Genomic DNA, 18,852 nt, shown 5'->3' on the forward strand with positions numbered 1-18,852 from the left:
AAAATGTACATTTTTATCTAGTCACTGGGTCTCTGGCTTTATTGGCTCAAAATGTGTGATATTTTAATATTATAGATAGTATTGGATGTCACATCCACCAAGATAAGACTAAATTATTCAAATACTAAAGTCAAGAATGTATCTTAAATTCTTTATAACTACATTGAGTAACATTTCTAAATCTCGAGACATTAAATATGAAAATCTTGTTTTTTACCTGTTAATTTCTCTAAAGAGCCATGGGTCAATTTCAATGGGATGCAAAGTGTGTGGATATTAAAAGCATAGTCTCTAGCACATATACTGTATACTGATGGTTCTTGAAGCCTAACTGGTCTTCAGCTCAATTCTTATGTGAAAAAGTTTGATCGCAGGTCCTGGTAACTTTTCATAGAACAAAAAAAAGTGAGATTGGCCTCTAAGTAATAAATGGCTTTTGAAAGCCAGTAATTTTTGATGGCCCCATACAATCCATCGAGTCACAGCTAAACTGTAGTGGAAGCACCTGCTCAGGGGGCCCTGCTTTTTGTAATCTCTCTATTTACCACCATTTTTCTTCAGAATATGCTTTATAAAGCTGGAGGCGAACCGGTCCCGTCATGAACCCCCAACACCTTTAATTGGTCCCCAGACGCTTTTCAGGAGGAAACTCCTCCTCCACTTCCTCCTCCATCGTCTCATCAGACCCTTGAAGGTGAACTGGATTTTGCAGCCGCAGACCCGGGAGGAAACAAATTACCGCCATCATATCACATTCCTCCCCGCGTCAACGGTTTAAAAAAATCCTTTTCCAACCCACCTTATTACCATGGCTTCTAAACCTCAATGACACAATTATAAACCGTGTGTGTGTGTGTGTGTGTGTGTGTGTGTGTGTGTGTGTGTGTGTGTGTGTGTGTGTGTGTGTGTGTGTGTGTGGATGCTTCGTGTGCAGAGTGTCTATGGCTCTGAGGGCAGAGGGTTGTTTTTCTGTTCTAACATAGATAGGTAAGTAGGTAGGTAGCTAGGTAAGTAGGTAGGTAGATGGGTAGGCAGGTAGATAGGTAGGTGAGTAGGTATGTACATAGATAAGTTGGTAGGTAGGTACATAGGTAGGGAGGTAGGTACATAGGTAAGTTGGTAGGTAGGTACATAGGTAAGTTGGTAGGTAGGTAGATAGGTAGGTACATAGGTAAGTTGGTAGGTAGGTAGGTGCATATGTAGGTAGGTACATAGGTAAGTTGGTAGGTAGGTGCATAGGTAGGGGGGCAGGTACATAGGTTAGTTGGTAGATAGGTAGGAAGGTACAGAGGTAGGGAGGTATTGTACATAGGTAAGTTGGTAGGTAGATACATAGGAAGGGAGGTAGGTACATAGCTAGGTAGGTACATAGGTAAGTTGGTAGGTAGGTACATAGGTAGGAGGGTAAGTACATCGGTAGGTAGGTAGGTACATTGGTAAGTTGGTAGGTAGGTACGTAGGTAGGTAGGTACTGTACATAGGTAAGTTGGTAGGTAGGTACATAGGTAGGGAGGTATTGTGCATAGGTAAGTTGGTAGGTAGATATATAAGAAGGGATGTAGGTACATAGGTAGGTAGGTACATAGGTAAGTTGGTAGGTAGGTACATAAGAAGGGAGGTAAGTACATAGGTAGGTAGGTACATAGGTAAGTTGGTAGGTAGGTACATAGGTAGGAAGGTAAGTACATCGGTAGGTAGGTACATAGGTAAGTTGGTAGGTAGGTACATCAGTAGGGAGGTATCACATAGGTAAGTTGGTAGGTCGGTAGGTACATACTGTAGGTAAGTTGGTAGGTAGTTACATAGCTAGGTACTGTACATAGGTCAGTTGGTAGGTAGGTACATAGGTCGGGAGGTAGGTACAGAGGTAAGTTGGTAGGTAGGTACATAGGTCGGAAGGTAGGTACATACTGTAGGTAAGTTGGTCGTTACGTCCATAGGTAAGTTGGTAGGTACAGTAGGTAGGTAGGTAGATAGGTAAGTTGGTAGGTACATACAGTAGGTAAGTTGGTTGGTAGGTAGTTAGGTAGGTACATGCTGTATGTAAGTTGGTAGGTGGGTACATAGGTAAGTTGGTAGGTACAGTAGGTAGGTAGGTAGATAGGTAAGTTGGTAGGTACAGTAGGTAGGTAGGTAGGTAGGTAGGTACTGTAGGTAGGTAGATGTTTCATAAAGTAGGTAGGTACATTGGTAGATAGGTACAATAGTAAGTAGGGAGGTACATACATAGGTAGGTAGGTAGGTACAAAGGAAGGTACTGTAGGTAGGTATGTAGGTGGGTACGTACTGTAGCATAATATTTATAAAAGACCATCTAAAAAAAACAGAATTTTAAGTGTGAGATTGTTGTGTTTGTGTATCTCCCACTTTGAAAACTATTTTCTGTGTTTTTTAAAAGTGTTTTTTAGGAGCGAAAAGAAAGCAGATTATTCATTCTGCTCCTGGCCTCTGCCTTTTGTGCCTCATGATTATGTATGATGGAAAATGTCACTTATTACTAAATGAATTAAACATTTTGGTTAGTTCAATGTGCCGGTCAAATCAAAGAGCCTCAGTGAATAAGTCAAACCATTGCAGGACAGAGCAACAATGATCTGCATCCTTGAAAAGGATGAGAGGAGGTTTACATTTTAGTGCTCTGTATCTCCGGCATAAATTGTTTGGTATGAATTCTATATTTAAGTGAACAAACAGGATAATAAATCACATATCCACATATAAATAACATAATTTTTTAATTTTTCAAGACTTTCCGTTGCCAGTCATCCAAGCGTAACCTTTCCACACATTTTTGAACGGACCAGTTCTGGACATGGATGCAAGTTCATCATTTTCATATGATAGGGAATATTTTTGACGGATTCAAATGTTTCAAAACAAGTGATACAGGGATAAACTACATACATTTTTTTTTCTATATTACCATCGGACTGAATACTCCGCTGTGTGCCTGGATCCTGGACTTCCTCTCAGCCCGGCCCCAGGTGGTTAGGGTGGGGAAGCACATTTCCAGCTCCCTCACCCTGAACACAGGATCCCCCCAGGGCTGCGTCCTCAGCCCCCTACTGTACTCCCTGTACACATGACTGTGTGACCAGGTCCAGCTCCAACATCATCATCAAGTTTGCTGACGACACCGTTGTCGTGGGCCTGATCACCGACTGCGACGAGAAGGCCTACCGCGAGGAGGTGACTGACTTGTCACTCTGGTGCCAGGACAACAGCCTCTACCTGAACGTCAGCAAAACTAAGGAGCTGATTGTGGACTTTCGGCGTGGGTTACAACTGGGGACACACGCACCTTTGGTGATCAATGGGACTTCTATCAACAGGGTGAGCAGCTTCAAGTACCTGGGAGTCCACATAACAGAGGATTTAACATGGACTTTAAAAACAGACACCCTGGTGAGAAAGGCGAGGCAGCGTCTTCACCACCTCAGGCAGCTGAGGAAATTCCGGGTCTCGGTGAGGATCCTCAAGTCCTTCTACTCTGGAGCAGTGGAGAGCATCCTGACAGGCAACATCACTGCCTGGTTTGGGAGCTGTACTGCTCAGGACAGGCGGGACCTGCAGAGGGTGGTGCGTTCAGCCGAACGTACCACTGGAACTACCCTCCCCTCCCTGCAGGACTTATACACCAGGAGGTGTAGTAGCAGAGCCCGCAGGATCATGAAGGATCCTCACCACCCCAACAACGGACTGTTCCAGCTGCTGCGGTCAGGCAAGCGCCTCCACAATCACACAGCGAGGACAGAGAGACTGAGACGGAGTTTCTTCCTGCAAGCCATGAGAACTGTCAATGCTGACCTCAACAGGGGTCCTCACTGAGCCACACACATAGGCTCCACTACCTCACTGTACTGTGTGCAGCATACTGTACCGCATACTGTGTCACTGTTCTGGGTTGTTCGGTGTTATCGTATTGCTGCGCCGTACTGTTGTATACTGTGCTGTATATCTCACACACACTACCTGACTTTAGTCACATGTCACTTTAATGCACATATCTGTATCCATCCCATATACATAAGTCTATCCCATATACATAAGCCTATTCCCTTTATTCTATTTTGTACCCCCACTCTGCATTACCTTTGAGTTCTTATTTTATTTTATTTTATTCTATTCTATATATTTTATTATATTCTATAGTATTCAACTTACTGCATTACGTTTTAGGAATCAGTTAGTTAGTCAAGTAGAAATTTTTAGGTAGCTATTGTGCTATCACCGGGTGCGTTGCATTGACATTTCACTGCATATACAGTATGTATGAAAGTAGGTATATGTATGTGACGAATAAACCTCTTGAATCTTGAATCTTGAAATGTGACATATTGCTTTGGACCTTCAATCCCCAACCTCCACTTTTACTATTCCATTAGAAAGGTGTGAATATACGTCTCATTAATTATTTATGGGTTGAAAGTGTGTATTGTGACGTGCTTTCCAATTAGGTACATTTTTGTGAGAAACCTTGTCCTAAAATAAGGATAATTTCTAAACTCAAGACGGCGGTGTCAGGAAGTCAGGAAGGCCCCAGCCAAGGATTAAAAGGTGCACCAAGGTTTTAGGAAGCAAAAGCAATTTAGATTCTGATTCAGTGTACTGTACATGGCCTTGGGAGGATAAGCTCTGCATCGTAATAACTAAAACTAACTTTTATCACAAACTTTTTGAAAAAAAATAAAGAATAGGATCTCTTATGAAATGCATAAATTATGGACAAATAATACTATTATTTCAATTACTGCAGATTTTTAACCTACAGAGTATGAAGTAACCTACTGTAGTGCTAAGGCAATAAAGACTGTTTAGCTTTTATTCAACGTATGATGTGAAAAAGTACAAAAAGTGCAATTTCTGACATTTTATGCAAAATAAAGTATGTATATCCTGTATATGTCAAGTATATTATAAATGTTGAAAAAATGAGCAAAAAGTTATAAGTAAATGTAATTTTTTTACTTAAGAAACTATTAAATGCACGTATCAAATTAAATTAATTAGTAGTGCCTGTATTGAATGTTGTCTGCAGCCATCAATCTCGTACATAGTTTTACAACCAATCATAAATACTTTATAGTCGTAACAATATTGAGGATCACCTCCTTTGGAACAAAAAATAAATATATTTTTTTACCATTTAAGCAATTTTTCGGACTAAATCCAGCGTGTTTTAATGGCTTGTGGCTTCATCCAGTGCAGAGCATAGTTTCTCATTAACCAAGCAAGCGCTTTGAAGCCCAAACTTACATTAGTTTTGCCTCTGAACATCTAAATTGGCAGAAGCTTTTTACACTATTATTCTGTTTGGTTTTGGACCATTTTGTCTCAAATATATCCACTTTGTGACAGTGCGTTACACACCATTGTGTATATTTTGCACTTTGTACGAATTTCAGGTTACCTTTTTATTATATGGAGAGCATCAATTTAAAAGAATGCAAAGAACGTTCATGGTTTTATTGCAGTACGTGATCATTAAGAAATGCTTCATTGCAAATGGTTTGTTACAAGTATCGTAATGTTAACCGTGTCAAAATTTCCGACTTAAAATATAATTTTAGAGGACAATTTTGACTCAATTGAACGTATTAGAAATATACAAAGGAGAGAGCCTCATAGATTTCATTTAAACAATAGAGTTTAGAGAGTTGAATATAAGTGTCCACTCACTTGTGCACTTTTTGACTCCTGATCCTTTCTTGAGCGCGTGGCGACTGAGTTTGCACTGGAAGTTGTTTTCCCAGAACTCTGCGAACCAGATGTTCCTCCTGTTGTTCTCCAGTGTGCGGCTGATAAAGTAGCGATCAAAACCTAAAAAACAATGAAAATAATAAAAACCTCCTCATTAAAATACATAGTATAATGGCTGGATTAGTTATTGATATTCCTGTATTGTCTTTAATCTGACTTATCCTTAAGTTCTCATGATGTGGTTGAAAAGGCTTATTAGTTAAGTGAATCAATTGTGGGTTTTTTCTAGGATAAAATCTAATGAAATAAATAAATCAAATGTAGTGAGATACTTAATATTTGAATAAATGCATTTCACGATAAAAACAATGAAATACACACCTCGTATGGACTGTCTTTTGGGCAGGATGGTGACAGCCCCCTCCGCCATCTCCTCCTGGTTCAGAATTGGGGAGATCTTAGACCCCCAGCTGTCGGAGCCCACCCAGATGAAATGTCCCGTCTGGTTGGCCACCTTGGCCGCTAGGAGGAGACGTCTGGGGAAAGCAGGAGATATATAGGGTTTCAGGGTGCAAGAGGGGAATTACTGTACAATTACGCTTTGCAGCTCATTGGTGGCCCCTGTTTTTATTGGTTGGGAGGGTTGTAACATTGTTTTTCTTATACATTGAAAAAAAAATTATTTCAATAAATAGATAAAAAATGAATAGACGAATAAACGAACTAACTAATTAACTAACTAATATTTCTTGGGGCATATTTCATCCAAGCTTTGTCACTGCTTCCAGAGAGAATCTGACCCATGGAGACAGTTCAACTCATGACACCATGAGAAAAAACGCTTGAGCTTGTCTTAGTTTCCATTCATTTTTGATGATTTATTTGTCTAAATTATATGTGACGACTATCATTTTGGAAATTGTATTAAGTCATTGACCTTGTTTCATAACAGTAGTAAATCCTGTGTATTATTCTGATATTAATGTTTTTGATGAATTGAAATGTCCCCCTCACAGGAACATCACTTCAAGTTTATTAGTGAAATAATAATGAGGTACAACTTTATAAGACTAGCGATCCTGACATATTTAACTACGTGTCAGGATCTGACACATAGTGTCACTAATATTTACTAATATTTATTTAGCTCTTGTTTTTTGTTCACAGCCAACAAATTATGCTGGCTGATTATAGTTTACTCTATGACTAGAGGAACCAGGATCTCTTAAAGATCCTCAGCATTAGACTCTAGTCCATTCAGCTGCTTCCACATATCATTGTCAGGGTTCAACGATAGAGCAGACGGGTTCGAAATCCCTCTGGCTTCTAGTAATTACTATATATCCAGACTATTAGCGGTTATCAGGCCTGGATTAAGTCAGTGAGTTCTGAGACTTCTGCCCTGGTCTCCACTAGGAAAGAGCTGCTCGAAACACTGCCCCAAACGCTGCCTGAAAAGCTGCTGCCCCGAATGCTGCCTGTTTCCTGCTCCTATCACGCTGTTCTGACTGGCAGGAACTAATGCGTTTAGTTTACATGGTTACTCCGAGTCAAATGTTCGGAGATCATAGCAACTTAATTGGAATTAAAAAAGGCAATTTTTGTACCTGACAAAACTACGAGAAAAAAATTTGAGATCATTACATTTTGCAAGAGTAAAACAAAAAAAATTTCAATATAAGTAAAACTGACTTTTAGCTTTATATTTTAACTTATCATTAGGTTTATTGTATATTTGCCAATGTTGTTATTATTCTTTTTTTTTTTTGAGGTTGGTTCAAGTCGAAGTTCAAGTTCAAGAGATTATTTGGTTCTTTTTCTATCTTCTAGTAAGTGTAATTTTAATACATAAATAACACAATAATACATTTGTGTTTGTTTCTTTATGTCTTTATCTTTATCTATATCTCTATCTATCTATCTGGACTCCATCGTCCGGACGAGCTCCTGACCTGATGTCGTCCTCGTTGGCGAAGATGATGACCACGCGGGCGTTGGGATTCTCACTCAGACGCCGGATGATCCTATCAAACTCGCCCTGTCTGGGCTCGCGGGGAATCTTCACCGACTGGGAAATGCACAGACCTCCTGCGTGGAAAAGACACACACACACACACACACACAAAGATGATGACGGGGGGGATGGCTCCAAGTCAAGGTCAAGGAGGTTAATGCCGTGTCCCATGATGGGACCGGAGCCTTGGCTTGGTTTGGACGTTACTGGCGTTGAGGGATGTCTTCAAGGGATTATTTTGTGAGCATCAGTAAAGCCGTGTCATTAAAGGAAAATCCCTTTATCTAGAAACTGGCAGCAATCCTATTCGGCCTTCTGCTAATTTTAAAAGATTTAATGAGGAGCTTGGATCTGTCCAGGTTCAATATTTCACTATATAAAGAATACAAGGTCTTATTGGATCACCAGGGGGATACCCTACACTTCGATTTATTGTCCTCAATAAAGTCGTTATACATTTTGAATGATCTGGCTGAACTTCTTTGGGAAAGTGTCCTGTGCCCACCTCTGTGGCTTGTGTAAAAATAGTTAGAAACACCATTAACACAGACAGGATTAGAAAGGAAAGAGAATAGTTGATTCAGCCAACCAATGGCATTGAACCACGCCCTATTGTCCAATCAAATGGACCCTTTCACTTTTCATCTCGGTTGTCAGGCACCAACAAAAAAAAAAAAACCCTCTACAAAGCGGCAGGGGGGAACGTCTGGTGCTTATCAACGCACTGAGGCTTTTTTTCGGATTCTTCACGAAGTGTTTCAGAAAATTTTTTTTGTCACGCTGCCAAAATGCCACAGAGCCTACGTGCTGATGCTAATGAGCGCCGCCGTCGTTACCCTGTGTAAAGCCGGGCGCGATCCGCGATCAACTCCGGGAATAATGATACCCTGTCCCCCCACCCAGTCTTGCTGCGATGGCTTGCACGACCACCACCACCACCACAACTGATCATATTAAAAAAAAAAGCCTGGCAGCGGCTCTGAATAAGACAAAAAAGGAATAGGTTGGGAAACTGGAAATTGGAGCGAAAGGAAGTAGGAACAATAATGTTGGGGCGACGGCCTTGGCTCGTGGCTGGGAAAAGTCACTTCCGGTTAAGTCACCCTGAGGCTGCAGTCACTGAGCGCTGCTGTATAATTTACTGCTGTTCCTTATTCTTTGAAATCTGTGGTCTTGCTATGTGTGTGTGTGTGTGTGTGTGTGTGTGTGTGTGTGTGTGTGTGTGTGTGTGTGTGTTATGTGGCTCTCCCTTGATTATAGATGTCACGGCGACTACATAGAAGTTCTCGGTCTGTGTTTCGCACTCGGATCACTGCTGCCGCCACCGAGGGAATAGAATTGTCCCCTTGAGTCTTGTGGTCCGTGTCTGCTTTCTGAGGGATGTGTTTTGGGTTCTTTTTCCTCCTGTGGTGGGCAATGCCATCGTTCGTTTACAATAGAATTTGCCATGTTACCAAGAAGTTTAGAGGCATGGTAAGTAGAGCGTTTCAAGATACCCCGAATTCAATAGACTCCGATAATCTATGCTAAAGGTGATGCACAAGTCAAGTCAAGTTTATTCCTATGGCCCTCAATCAGTCTCAAAACCGTCTCAAAGGCCTTTGCAGGGTCCAAATTTCAGTCCATAGCAGGGAAAAACTCCAAGAAAAACTTGGGTGGATATAAAAATTGAAGAAACCTTGAGAAGGGAGGAATCCCCCAACCAGGACCCCCTTGCCAGAAAACTTGCATTAGCATTCCACAACAATTTTCAAGTTAAATTATGTTATGTTAACTAGACAGTATGGGAGGCCAGTGTGCTGATGCAGGATGCGGCAAAGGAAATTCAATTGAAATAAATGTAACTATGATTTTCTATCTTCCATGCAATATCATTAAGACTTAAAATACATAGGGACACAGAGGGAATATGGAAGCTGAACAGCAGCCGTTCCAGAGGCACTCAGCTCACAGAGACTCAATCAATCATTCAATTCCCCGTCCTTCCCTCCAGTTCCCTGGTCCCACAACATATGCCGTGTAGAAACAGGGCACTCACTTCTTTTCCAAATCACTTTGCAGGCACAAACATGTCTTAATCTCTGGAGGGGTCGTTTGGAAAAGCCAGGGTTTAGACCAGGGCTTTCATGAGAAGAGGCCAATATGAAGGAGGAACCTTTGCTAGATTCCTGCTATAATTAGATCGGTTAGAAAGGCACAAGGGTTTGCTGCCTACATGCATATAAAGATGGCGTCTAACCTGAACTCGGGAATAATCAGTTTCCCTGCAGTGATGGATATTCTTTTTAAATATGCAAGGAACGATCCGCTTTCCATTAAAAGTTTGCATTTTTTTTGAATGAAGCAATGCTTAATATTTATCTTTAGTGTGATCTAATTTTATTGGACAGCTCCATGGAATTCTCGATTCTGATTGGTGAGTAGTTGCAAACAGCCGTTCAGTTATTTCTCAATAATGTCCGCTTAATAATGACGGTTGTCACGGGCAACTACTTCTCCACTTGGATTCCCGTCCCTCACATCACTCCGTCTACATGCTTGCTGCACATTATCCCTCACATGCTGTATTTCATCAAACCTCATGTGGCACTATATCATTTTATTCTATTTCCACTGACATTTGGACTAGCCGTAATAAAAGCTTCATAGAAATGACTGCCCACTGGTTTAACCCAAGCAATTTCCATCGTGAGAAAGCTGCAATACCCTGCAAGAGAATGAAAGAAAAACACACATATGATACGATTGTAGCTTGTGAAATTGAACAGGTTCATTCAATTCATGGACCGTCACACAAAGTAACCGCAACTGTCACAGACAATGGGTCAAGATTGGGAGGATCAAGATTTGACATTCACACATGTTGGAGAAGTGCTCCCCACTGACCCAGAAGGACAATTTTTCCCGCCTTACGTGAGATGTGCGTCACACACATTAAACCCAATTTCAAGTAATGATGTTGATAAATAGATAGATAGATGGATTAAATAGATAAAAAAACGAACACTGAGTCCAAATAAGTCTACAGAAGTGCCACTAGGAAGTGTTGCGACATTTGGACTAAGACCAGCCGTTCTACCGGAGCATCTGAGCTCGTTGAGGATATTTGAAAAGTCAAAGTAAAAGAAAAGTCATCGTGCCGACGACAACAACAAGATGGAACCTGTTCCATGATGCCCTATCCCGCATCACTGACATTCCCATCCCAGAGTTGAACACTCTCTACAGTCGACTAGGTATTCAAGCCTTCACTCAATGAGACTATTAATTCCTTAAGGAATACTACACACTGAATGGCGTACACGGGCGTTTTGCAAGGTGAAGATAATTGCTACTATGGCAGTCTCCGACCATCGCCGAAAATTCTGACAGTGGCACTGTGAAACGGGCTCGCCCAGGGGACAGCAGGTCTGCCTGATGCCATAGTACGGGTAGGCCTATCGTGTGATTTGAAATCTGAAAGCCTAATCCATGTTTGATTTTTGTGAAACCGCACATTTAGGTGAGAATCCCTCCCTAACTCACATGACGCTTGCACTGAGTTAATTAATCTACGAGCAATACATTCTGTTTCCACCTTGAAGCTCTATCCCAGTATTTTCAATTTCACCCTAAATTAAGCTGTGAAAGAATGGGTCTCTGCGTCTGATTACAGTCAATTTTGTAAGGGCATGGCTCTCTCACTCTCCTCTCTGCCTGTTGCACCATTCAGCTGTCATGTCAACTCCGTCCGCAATGATGCAATGCTTTGCCCTTTCTATTCATTTCTCTGAATACCTTACTCAAGAAGAATCACTCAATTCACTGACAAAAAGGCAGGTGGCTGAACTGGAGGTGGCAGAGTTGAGATGTTGAGATTTTCATTGGGATTGACAAGGATGGACAGGAATAGGAATGAGTACATTCTCAGCTCAGGTTGGACAGTTTGGTGGAAAAGTGAGAGAGACCAGATTGAGATGGTTTGGACACATGTGTAGCAGAGATGAGAGTTATGTTGGGAGAAGGATGCTGAGGATGGAGCTGCCAGGCAAGAGGAAAAGAGGAAGGCCAAAGAGAAGGTTAATGGATGTGGTGAGGGAGGACATGCAGGCGGGTGGTGTAAGGGAGGAAGATGCGCAGAACAGAAGGTATTGGAGGTGGATGATCTGCTGTGGCGACCCCTAACGGGAGCAGTGCAAAGAAGACGAAGACTTTACTCAAGAACAATGCCTCCTATTTAACCACTCAGCTAAAGAAATTCCGGGTCTCGGTGAGGATCCTCCAAGTCCTTCTACTCTGGAGCAGTGGAGAGCATCCTGATACATATGAATGATAAATATCAGTGTATGCCTACATACAGATTACACAAGATTACGTCATCTTAACTTGAGTCTATAGCTATCCTACAGCGTCGGTTACACGAAATATAGAAAGATTGGATAAGGTCGGATTTGTATGACCTTATCCAATCTTTCTAAATTTCACAGGCCATCAAGACGCAATTTTGCGTCTGTGTTGGACAGCAAGGACGCTCTCCTTGTTGCTGTCACGTCGCCAAAGTTTAAAGTGCGGTGGCTAAGAGGAGAGGAGAGGAGAGAAGCCCCGAGGACAGTGCTGACTACCGAGTGCCGCGCTTTCCCCCACGATGAGCAGGATGCAAACGCTTCAGCAGCGGACCCCCGCCTCCAGCAGCAGGGGAATGATTTCTTTGCTTTCGATGAGGAGGATACAGCTTCCTTTAACTCCGACACTGAAGTCATTGAACATTTGAAGTCGGGTCAGGGAAGGAGATCCTGAACCCTTTCACAACAATGAAGACTATGTTGAAAGACTCCTCCTCATGAGGTGTAACCACTGCTTTAGTGATAAACACGTCAAGTAAGGTAAACTATACTATAAAGCCTTTGTAGACTATACTATTAAGCCTTTGTAGACTATACTATAAAGCCATGGTTTGGTGAGCAAGCAACTCAAGTGAGTTTGTTTGAGTGTGTGTTTTAAATGCAGTTCATATGCCATTTAAACATGTTTTTTAGTCTGTCATCAACTAATGGTGTTAGCAAGGCCTGTCTCTTATATTATTTTAATTATTGATATATTATCTTAAGGCAATTAATATTTGTGCTAGGCGGTGTTAAGAAGGCCAACCTCTTTTATATTGTTTTACATATTGATATAGTTTTATTTTGAGGCAGTTATAGCCTACTGCCAGTGGCGCCTTGATTCTTCTAGGCGGGCAGTTGAGCCACAACATTTTTCTGTAAAGTGCTCTTTGGGCTGGTTTTCGCCAACTTTGCTGTTGGCTTTGTTTATTAAAGAGCATAAAAGAAACATATTGTGTATTAGGATAGCGATTTGTGTTGATATGTAGGCATCTGTAAGGTTTAACATTATTTTGTTAATGGGCAATTACATGACAGTGCATCTCAGGCCATGTTACGGAGAACGTAAAAGTAATGTAGCGAGTAGTATAACAAAATACTTTTAACAGAGAGTAATTAAGTAAAGTAATGCATTACTTTTTTTTAAGGGTAACGAGTATTGTGTAGTACATTACTTTTTTTGATTAACGACCCCGACACTGATAGTCAGATACATACATACCTGGACAGATCCGTGGCCAAGTTTGATGTCAATCAGATCAAACAGTTATGGGGGAGTTACAACTTCTAAAAGATTAAATAAATAAATCAATATATATAATACCAATTTGGGACCAGACCAATTTGGGTCAAATTTTAAAATAAGTCTTTGCAAACCACTATCTTATCCTCCTGCCAAATCTCATGTTTCTTTCACTTCTTTCTTGGGGAATTATAGGGAAAGGCAGATGGAGGAAAATAAAGAATAAACTAACCCTACTCGAAAAACCAGCTCAGTCGAACAATAAATGTCTAGCGAGTGATTCATGAGACGCAGCTAAATACTAAATCACGAAGCTTAAAAAAAACACTGAGTCAATAACAGTGCCAATAACACAACACTGTGAACATGGGAGCTAAGTGTAAAAACCACCTCCAAAAATAACCTTCCCTGAATACACTGCAGGATTCTCGCCCCTTCTCTTCCAAAATCTCTGAACGCTAATACTCATTCCGGTTGCAGCCCCACGGGACCACACGTCGCTTCCATAAACATTAAATATGCACCAAGTGCTGGGGTGATTGCTGCACAACGGCTCTAATTCTTACTGTAGCTTGGTAAATAATGTATTTATCAGGATGTCCTCGTGGGAAATAATAATAAACATACGAGCCTGAGTCTCTGAGACATAAACAGTAACAACAAAGAGACTAAAACAAGAGAGAGAGAGAGCACTGCCAAGCAACCGCCGACTCTTTTGCGTCAGAACTGCAGATGCCAGACTCGCAAACGATTCCGTCGCAGCGAACAAGTCTTTTAAACGACTCGGGAGTCGGGTGTCACTCCAACAAAGGAGTCGTTTGTTCGCGACTCGGTAACTGCAGCCAGACATATAGCGAGTGACTCTATCTTTTTAGGATTAAGTCAACATGGAACAAAAGGTGAAGGGATTGACACTTTGCATTCCACCAAAATAAGCAATTGTGACAGATTTAAGTGATACTGGTGAAAATTCCATTCACAACTTAGAGCTGAACCGACTCTTCTTACTCATTAACCAAACAAAGGGAACAAAGGGTCGGACAAATTGAACTTTTTTTTTTTACTGAGTCACTCCTAACGTGCCCAATCTCTAAAGGGAGAAAAACTTGTCATCGCGAGCCAGAACAACCTCATCGTCGCCAGAAACAGTTTGTATTTAACACGGCTCGAGTAAAAAAATCTGCTTCCTTTGAAACCAGATCAGATTACGTGGGGGCAGTGGCTAAGGAGGTGGAGCGGGTCATCTTGTAATTGGAAGATTGCCGGTTCGATCTCCTCCTGGTAGCGTGCTGATGTGTCCTTGAGCCATATGGCAGCCCACTGCTCCTAGATACAGTGGGGCAAAAAAGTATTTAGTCAGCCACCAATTGTGCATGTTCTCCCACTTAAAAAGATGAGAGAGGCCTATTATTTTCATCATTGGTAAACCTCAACTATGAGAGACAAAATGAGAAAAAAAATCCAGAAAATCTCATTGTCTGATTTTTAAAGAATTTATTTGCAAATTATGGTGGAAAATAAGTATTTGGTCAATAACAAAAGTTCATCTCAATACTTTGTATATATCCTTTGTTTGCAATGACAGAGGTCAAACGTTTTCTGTAAGTCTTCACAAGGTTTTCACACACTGTTGCTGGTATTTTGGCCCATTCCTCCATGCAGATCTCCTCTAGAGCAGTGATGTTTTGGGGCTGTCGCTGGGCAACAGGGACTTTCAACTCCCTCCAAAGATTTTCTATGGGGTTGAGATCTGGAGACTGGCTAGGCCACTCCAGGACCTTGAAATGCTTCTTACGAAGCCACTCCTTCGTTGCCCGGGCGGTGTGTTTGGGATCATTGTCCTGCTGAAAGACCCAGCCACGTTTCATCTTCAATGCCCTTGCTGATGGAAGGAGGTTTTCACTCAAAATCTCACGATACATGGCTCCATTCATTCTTTCCTTTACACGGATCAGTCGTCCTGGTCCCTTTGCAGAAAAACAGCCCCAAAGCATGATGTTTCCACCCCCATGCTTCACAGTAGGTATGGTGTTCTTTGGATGCAACTCAGCTTTCTTTCTCCTCCAAACACGACAAGTTGAGTTTTTACCAAAAAGTTCTATTTTGGTTTCATCTGACCATATGACATTCTCCCAATCCTCTTCTGGATCATCCAAATGCTCTCTAGCAAACTTCAGACGGGCCTGGACATGTACTGGCTTAAGCAGGGGGACACGTCTGGCACTGCAGGATTTGAGTCCCTGGCGGCGTAGTGTGTTACTGATGGTAGCCTTTGTTACTTTGGTCCCAGCTCTCTGCAGGTCATTCACTAGGTCCCCCGTGTGGTTCTGGGATGTTTTCTCACCGTTCTTGTGATCATTTTGACCCCACGGGGTGAGATCTTGCGTGGAGCCCCAGATCGAGGGAGATTATCAGTGGTCTTGTATGTTTTTCATGTTCTAATAATTGCTCCCACAGTTGATTTCTTCACAACAAGCTGCTTACCTATTGCAGATTCAGTCTTCCCAGCCTGGTGCAGGTCTACAATTTTGTTTCTGGTGTCCTTTGACAGCTCTTTGGTCTTGGCCATAGTGGAGTTTGGAGTGTGACTGTTTAAGGTTGTGGACAGGTGTCTTTTATACTGATAACGAGTTCAAACAGGTGCCATTAATACAGGTAAGGAGTGGAGGACAGAGGAGCCTCTTAAAGGAAAAGTTACAGGTCTGTGAAAGCCAGAAATCTTGCTTGTTTGTAGGTGACCAAATACTTATTTTACCGAGGAATTTACCAATTAATTAATTAAAAATCCTACAATGTGATTTCTTGGATTCTTTCCCCCCATTCTGTCTCTCATAGTCGAGGTGTACCTATGATGAAAATTACAGGCCTCTCTCATCTTTTTAAGTGGGAGAACTTGCACAATTGGTGGCTGACTAAATACTTTTTTGCCCCACTGTACGTCAGTTACCAAGATGGTAAAATGCAGAGAAATGCATTTCGTTGCCTCAGTGCTTGTACTCCGCGCAATGACAACTAATTGAATCTAATCTAAAAAAATTACACTTTCAATGAGCTTGTAAAGCAGCTGTTTGTGGAGTTTAAAAGAACAACAAACTGCTGCAGACCCTTGAATTCATTGATCCTTCATAGTTTCCCTTTTTTTTTGTGTCCAGTTGAGTGTCATCGCTCTGGGTGCGGACCAGCCCACGTACACTCACTTTAATTGAATTAAACAAAACATCCGCGTGCGATGTCCCGATGTGGCCCGTGCCTTAGGAAAATCAGAACAAACTTTTAAATAAGGCCTTGTAGATCGAATATTAGTAAATATTCAGCAACTGAATTGCTGACATCTCACCTCAAATTTGTTTAGAAGAAGAGTTTAGTGGACTGATAAGGTGAAATCAGTGACAGTTATGGACTAAATACAACACGGAACTCACGCTGAAACCCCATTGGCTTATGTCACTTCAGCAGCACTTCAGAGTTCCAGTGCAGTGAGAATACAAGAAGGAAAAAACCCTTGACAGTATCTAGTTCTCGGGGGACCTCCCCAGTAGCTAGTTCCCCTCAGGAAGTCCCCAGAACTGTTCGGTGCATAAACGGCTATAGATCCATTGATGGGGAATGTGGAATATACCGACTGGCTGCCGGGCACAGCGGTTCATATTCACTCCCAACGCCGTCACTGGTGGAAACATAGTACAAGGAGGAAAACAAAAATAATTCCAGCAATAATGCAGGGACGGGGGGTGAACTGTGTATTAACCAGTCCAATCATATTTATATCATATTTATATAATCATATTGCATATTTGCGTGTGTCCCTGAAACAGTTTATCAGATCAACTGATCAGAAGCGTAATAAAGAATAGTAAAAACCATTAAACCTCTCCTCGAGCAAGATGCACCCTGAAGGGAACTATAATGCTACAAGTAAAAAAAGATAGAAATCAATTTTATTGTTTATATTGATATGTGAGTACCGCAGTGAGAAGAGATTACAATGAGGGGAACGTGGTTGTATCCTGATGCAACAGTGAGCATCCACTCTGCTGAAGTGCCCTTGATCGCAAAACAAAATCCCCGCTGGCGCCGACCACCCATCCCATGTCCTTTCCTGTGGGGAAAAAAAGAATGTCTCCTCTGGGGATCAATAGGGTCTCTTACTGACTGCTGCACAACCAGGATGACCACATTTCATCCTTTTCAGAAACAATGCTTGTTTTCACATTTAGCCTGTAGCATTCTGACCACATTAAGAATTAAAACTGCACTCATTAAAAAGGGGATCAATTTTTGTAGCGTTATATGGTTAATTAAACTCTTAAGTTTGTATATTAAATTACTTATTTAGGGGGCACCACCTTTTTATTACAAAAGGGAAATTAATTTCAACCAAATTAACAATAATTTATCAGTCTCAGAAGGACTGGAGCTCTTGGTCCGGTACATTTACGACTGAATTCCCCTCTTAAAGAACACGGACAGCCAACTTCTTTCATATAAATGGGTTTATTCTATCATGCTAATCTTCTTGAATAAATGTAAACATATTCCGATATAACCGAAAAAATTAAATAGTAAAATAAATGATAAGGAATATAAAATGGTAAAGAAAAGAAATGACAAAGAAAATAAACAAATTAATGCCCAATTTAAAAAAGGTGACACACTTTAAGTCAGAGACAATAGTGAGGTAAGAGGTTATTTGACTGTTTCATCCAAATAATAAATGAGGCCCACACTACGAGGAAGTTAACTTCTCTAGAAATTATTATTAATTCAATTTGACATCAACCCTCATCATGAAGCATAATTGAAAGCCTTTTCCAAAGTTCCCAGGCGGAGCGGAATGGTTCGCCGGCACGGGAACGCTTCGAGGCAATGCGCTTCAAGGGCCGTGATTTCACTCGCACGGAGTCGGTATCGGTGAACTGATTCGACTCTCTAACGAGTTCCAGGTTGAGGTTGCGCTTCTCTCGTTGTGGTTGGGCATCGAACGAAGTTCATCTGGCTACACCAACTCAATCAGTTGGGCTTAAATCTTTCGTGGATCAGTTGAAAAACAAAAGAAAATAATGTCACTTTGCAAAAACCGCTGTTCTCCAACTGGGTGGCTGGAGCAGGCTTGTTTAGTAAAATTTGAATAGCGCACAAACTTTAGCGAAAAAATTAATACTTAAAGAAAATAAATAAAAATGTAAAAATAAATTAAAAGAGAAGTTCTTAACTCGAGGAAGTCCAGCCTATTCGATAGCTGGTCGAAGGCTCCTTTTAGACACTAGACTGAGGAGGAGGAGTTTGCGTATCCTTGCGTACCTTCACCGAAAGTTACACAGCTTCTCACAACACTATGTTCAAGCCAATTAATGTTTTCAAAACATAAACTCTTGTGATGGCGTTTACATACAAGCAAATAAAAACAAAAAGAAACACATGGTTCAGACTTTGTCATCTCTCGAAACCATCCTCTCCGTAACACAACATTTGTGACAACTGAACGATTAAGACAATTTCTAATTACTAACTATTAAAACATAATTCCAACACTG

The 18,852-nt window shown here is 41.3% G+C and overlaps 1 protein-coding gene across 1 annotated transcript in view; it reads right to left on the reverse strand.

Annotated features, from left to right (window-relative positions):
- LOC307241111 (metabotropic glutamate receptor 4-like) overlaps window positions 1-18,852 on the reverse strand; it is a gene marked incomplete at its 3' end in the record, with an annotated part of 141,841 nt that overhangs the window by 30,521 nt on the left and 92,468 nt on the right. Inside the window, exons 3-5 of the mRNA XM_080015117.1 lie at window positions 7,653-7,788; window positions 6,082-6,236; window positions 5,680-5,820 (exon numbers count right to left, since the gene is read on the reverse strand). Of these exons, the coding sequence (XP_079871243.1) occupies window positions 5,680-5,820; window positions 6,082-6,236; window positions 7,653-7,788 (432 nt within the window). The remainder of the gene's footprint in view (window positions 1-5,679; window positions 5,821-6,081; window positions 6,237-7,652; window positions 7,789-18,852) is intronic.

Source organism: Zeus faber (assembly GCF_960531495.2).
Source record: "Zeus faber genome assembly, chromosome: 15".
Taxonomy (NCBI): domain Eukaryota; kingdom Metazoa; phylum Chordata; class Actinopteri; order Zeiformes; family Zeidae; genus Zeus; species Zeus faber.